The 4,707-nt window shown below is 39.6% G+C and overlaps 1 protein-coding gene across 1 annotated transcript in view; it reads right to left on the reverse strand.

Annotated features, from left to right (window-relative positions):
- Positions 1-748: 748 nt before the first annotated feature.
- Positions 749-4,707, reverse strand: part of COL4A3 (collagen type IV alpha 3 chain) — an 87,005-nt gene continuing 83,046 nt past the window's right edge. The window contains exons 46-49 of the mRNA XM_011364099.1: positions 3,200-3,377; positions 2,962-3,076; positions 1,603-1,775; positions 749-1,021 (exon numbers count right to left, since the gene is read on the reverse strand). Coding sequence (XP_011362401.1) covers positions 937-1,021; positions 1,603-1,775; positions 2,962-3,076; positions 3,200-3,377 — 551 coding nt within the window. The 3' untranslated portion in view covers positions 749-936. The remainder of the gene's footprint in view (positions 1,022-1,602; positions 1,776-2,961; positions 3,077-3,199; positions 3,378-4,707) is intronic.

A 4,707-nucleotide genomic window follows, 5' to 3' on the forward strand; every position in this document is an offset into this window, starting at 1 on the left:
GGAATAAATCTCTAAATACTAAAGTTAAATGGAATATTTAGAGCAAAGGAAAAATATTCTGAGCATGATTAGCCAAAAGATGCCTTACGTTTTTATCAGGGATTACTGAACTACTCTTATGCACCAATGTTTATAAGAATGCGGATAAAATACATAGCTAATAAGTCGTTCTCTTGTAATTTGTGTGGGTGTGCTGGTAAAAGAAAATCTAAAATTAGGCACATTTCAGAGTATATGTGCAAAAATATTCCATTCAACTTAATTCACAAAGTGTAAAATTGTACCTACTTTGAATACATGCAGACTATATTGCTGCAGTGAAATGAATTCAGTGAACAAATAAAAACACTGAAAAAAAAACAAAACAAAACCAGGCCATACAGTGCGTCCAAGGCTATTGTGATTCCACTCAGGGAATCCCTTTTCGGCCTTAGTCTTGGGTATGTTTAAAAGAGCCCCAGGCAATCCATGAACCTCAGTTCGGTTCTGGTTCCCTCAGGCCTTAGGTTAATCAACAGACCTGAAAGTCCAGTTCTATCAGTGATGGTTAGTACACTTAACCCATCTTCTGTGCTTAGGATCTAAAGCGTCAGGAAGAGGGAGGTGGGGCAATCTAAAACTGATTTAGCCTCCCCGAGTCTCAAAGACTGGAATAGCAGGGGGCAAATCTTGGGAATTTAGTGGATCAAATACCTCTTGTAGCATCATTCTTTATACAGTCACCATTTAGATAGTGCATTGGCTATCAATTTCAGACCAGGATCACAGAACTAGCTTAAATGTTTTGTTGTATGGGGAAACAAATAGAAATTTTGTACTAAGCCGTTCTAGAACGATATTGCTTGGTTAGAGAAAAATACCTAAATAAATGCATGTTCTGCATCATTAGTTGGTTATTTAGGATAAAAAAATAACAGTTCTGTTGTTTCAATTTCTTCAATGTCTTCTCTTCATGCATACCTGACAGCGACTTATTATTTTTTCTAACTCCCCAGCTTTCACAGTTGATGGAATAGGTTTTCTGGAAAAAAAAAAAAATCTCATCGATTCATAGATAAAAAGGGAATGCTTGCTGGATTTGAGTTTTGTTAATGCATATTGTAGCTCATCTAAACTTTATTATAGGAGGTGTATTTCTGAAAGGGCATATATATTGACACTTTATGATTTTAGTCTTACTTCAGTAGCACTAAGGAAACAGACCATGATGCGAACTTACAGATTATTTTTTTTCGTAATGAAAGCTACCCCTACTCTTTAAATAGTTTGTTTAAAAGTCTTCCAATACGGTAAATTAAGATTGGCAGTTCTTTTAGTGGTTTTACTCAGTAATTTACTATAGATTCATATATAAATAATAAATATAGCTAGTGATGACAAAAATCACATTTTTTTTTTTTGCCTTTATTGGTACAGTAGTACAAACCATAGCTACTTGTAGATTCTTGTAAACTGGAAGCGCCAATCTGAACAGGATTTTACTGGCATGAGAGATTTTTTAAAATGTGAGTATATCAACACACAGATAATAAAAATCTAATAGGCAACCTTTTAATATTCTGCAATCATGTCATTAAATTAAACTTGACTTTGAATTGTTACCTGAACATTCTTTTTGGGTTTAACGAAGCCAACCAGAAACTGTAGGAATTTGAATAGTAGTTGCATGTTCCTCTTCCATGGCATTCGATAAATGGACTGGCTCGGAATTCTTCCAAGCAGGATCCAGGGGACGCCAATGCTTGCCCAGCACCCTCAGAACCTGCGCTCGTGAACTAGCACAACAGAAATATCTGAATAAGAATTCTGCTCATGGTGTTGAAATTTTCAATGCTCTTTTTTTTTAAAAAAAAAAGAAAATAATAATAATAATAGAAGACAATAAAGAAAAAAAGCATGAATTAACCTTCTTATGCTTCTTTACCCAGCTTTGATAACCCTGCAGTTACTTTCCAAACTGAGGTGTGGTCATCAAAAAGAAAGTTAAAGCTGTTTCTTCTGCCTGGAATGCTCCTTTCCCTTAGGCATGACTGGTCCTTTCTTGTTGTTCAGGGATCTGCTTAAATATAACTTCCAAAAGGCTTTCTTTGACCTCATCCCTGTCACGGTCTCGCTCCTGATCTTGCTTAGGTCCTTCGTAGTACCACTCACCATCTGAACTCATTACTATTACTGCTATTGTGTCATCTTATTTATCGTCTGCCTTCTCCACTAGGATATAAGTTCCATGAGAGAAGAACTGAGGTTCACTGCTTGTAGATATCCTTAGTGCTTAGAACATTCATGGCACATGGTAAGTGTTCAATAAATAATTGTCGAATTAATGATTTAATGAGTGACATCTGTGAGTAAAGAATAGGGAATGATGTATCATAAATGATGCTACACAGAATATGAATAACCACTAACCACATATGTGCAGCTACCAGACTCACATATGGGCAGTTCATAGATTTCTTCATTTAGCACTTACATCCGGGGAATTTTTCTTTAAAAGCCTCTTTCTCTTAGTTTCCATTTTCATGTGACTGTCAAAGGGGCGTAGCTTTACCATTCAATGGTTGTGAGACCTTGGGAAAATTATGCTATTTTTTTTTTCTTCTTTTCATAAATCTGTAGATGATAGAAACTACTTTGCAAGGTTTTCATAGGATTATGGTGGATATATGTAAAATATGTGCCACCTTAAAAATAGACATGCGAGTATCAGCGTGGTGCTACTATTTACCTAAATGTCTTCTTTAGAACTTGTGGGTAATCTCCTGAGAAGTCTGTTTTTTAAAATGCTCCATTATTTACCCAAAACCAACTTACTGCTTTTTAAAAAAGGGTATATTTTCAGATTTTCAAGGAAATGTGTGTAACATATTGCACATGTTGATGTCAAGCAAATCATTCCTGGGGGCAGTTCAGATTCTACAAGCAGTCTTTACTACGAATCTGCTCTCCTTTTCTCCTTACCATGATGAAAGAAAAGCCTTTCCATAGAGAAATCCAGCCCTGGGGACATGAGGGGATGTCGGTGGTTTGGCTGTGAACGGCTATGGCCATCGCAGGACCTTCGCAGACAGTGCATCTGTAACGTGAAGCAATATGGTGATGTCACCACTTTCTGCAATGTGATATGTTGTCTATGGTTCCATTTCAAATGAAGTGATTCACCTGGTCCCATCACAAAACTAAGGGACTCAATTTTTACCTGCTAATATAAGGCTCCAGGGCCCTGCCAGTAATTGGAGCCATGTCCATTGGCATCAGAGCTGGTGTTGACAGCCAGTATGAATAATCATTTCGAGATGCAAAATTACATACATCATTGATGTTACAGAATAAGAATGGCATTGTGGTAAATCGCTGTAGGCAGCTTCCAAGAGTTCCTAATAAAACATCAGACTGGGTATCACTCTCAGTAAATTAAAATTATTTTGAGTATTGTTACTAATTAAAACATAATCTAAGGCAAACTGAAGGAAGACAACGCACGAGTTATTTGCAAAATATGTTATGGAAGTTATAATAATGATAGAAATCAGAGATCCAATAGGCAAAGAAATCCTCCTCCCACCCCTGTGGCCCTTTATTATCAGTCCAGATGGCTTGAGGACTAGCAGAGGTTGGTTGGGAAAATGTCTTTGTTTCAAGGTATTTTCAGTTCTTCATATGCATACAATAGCTAATAACCAGATAAAGCTTTAGAGAAGATGTTACTTTTAAGATTAAAAAGCAGGCAGATGATTTAAGTGAAAATTGTTTGTGTCAAACAGGACAAGCTATATTGTCATTCCATAGCAAGGCTTCGAGCTTTGGGTTCAGAGTGGTGGAGTAGGAAGATCCTGAGCTTACCTCCTCACATTGACACCAAAACTACAAGTACATGTAGAACAGCTATCTCTGAGAACGACCTGAAGACTAGCAGAACAGAGTTTCTACAACTGAGGATATAAAGAAAACCATATTGAGATGGGTAGGAGGGGTGGAGACTAATCTAGTTAGGACCCACCCTACTCCTCAACTCCCCATGTGGTGGCCCAGAAGAGGGAGGGATATCACAACCTTGGAGGTCCCTGCTGAAGAGCAAGGGCCAGAGCCCCAGCCTAGGGTACCTGCACCATGAAGAGGGGCCCCATAACATCCGGCTTTGAAAAACAGCGGGGCTTATATCTGGGAGAGCCAAAGGACTGTAAGAAACCAAGGTTGCACCCTGTCTGAGTCCCGGCATAGAGGCAGCAGTTTGAAAAGCACCTGGGTCATATGTGAAGGTGATACGTTAACTAATTTTAAGGCGTGTGATGGAGGAGCAGGGATTTGTTGGAATATTCTCCAGGGACATAAGTGCTGGTGGGCACCATCATTTTCCCTTTATTTACTTTCTTCCTACCTACCCGGTCCGACACTGGCAGGCACCATTTCTGACACCGTTCATTAACCTTGTTAACACTATTCGCCCTACAGTGGCATTTCCCTGAGGACCCACCCTGGCTGGCATCCCTCCAAAGTGGCTCCTGTCTTGCTATATCCGGTGGGTGGCTTCAGCTGACACTGGTTCCCCCCAAATAGCCCCTGTCCCACTACCTGGTGGGCAGCCTCAGTCAGCACCAGTGCACAGCAGTCTGTCTGTAGCAGTTGAGGCTGGGCCTTGCAGCTAGCCACACACCAGTGTGCCAGCAGCAGATGCAGCGACACCCACCAGCCAGCTGCACCCGGGGG

This window comes from Pteropus vampyrus, unplaced genomic scaffold, assembly GCF_000151845.1.
Source record: "Pteropus vampyrus isolate Shadow unplaced genomic scaffold, Pvam_2.0 Scaffold93, whole genome shotgun sequence".
Taxonomy (NCBI): Eukaryota; Metazoa; Chordata; class Mammalia; order Chiroptera; family Pteropodidae; genus Pteropus; species Pteropus vampyrus.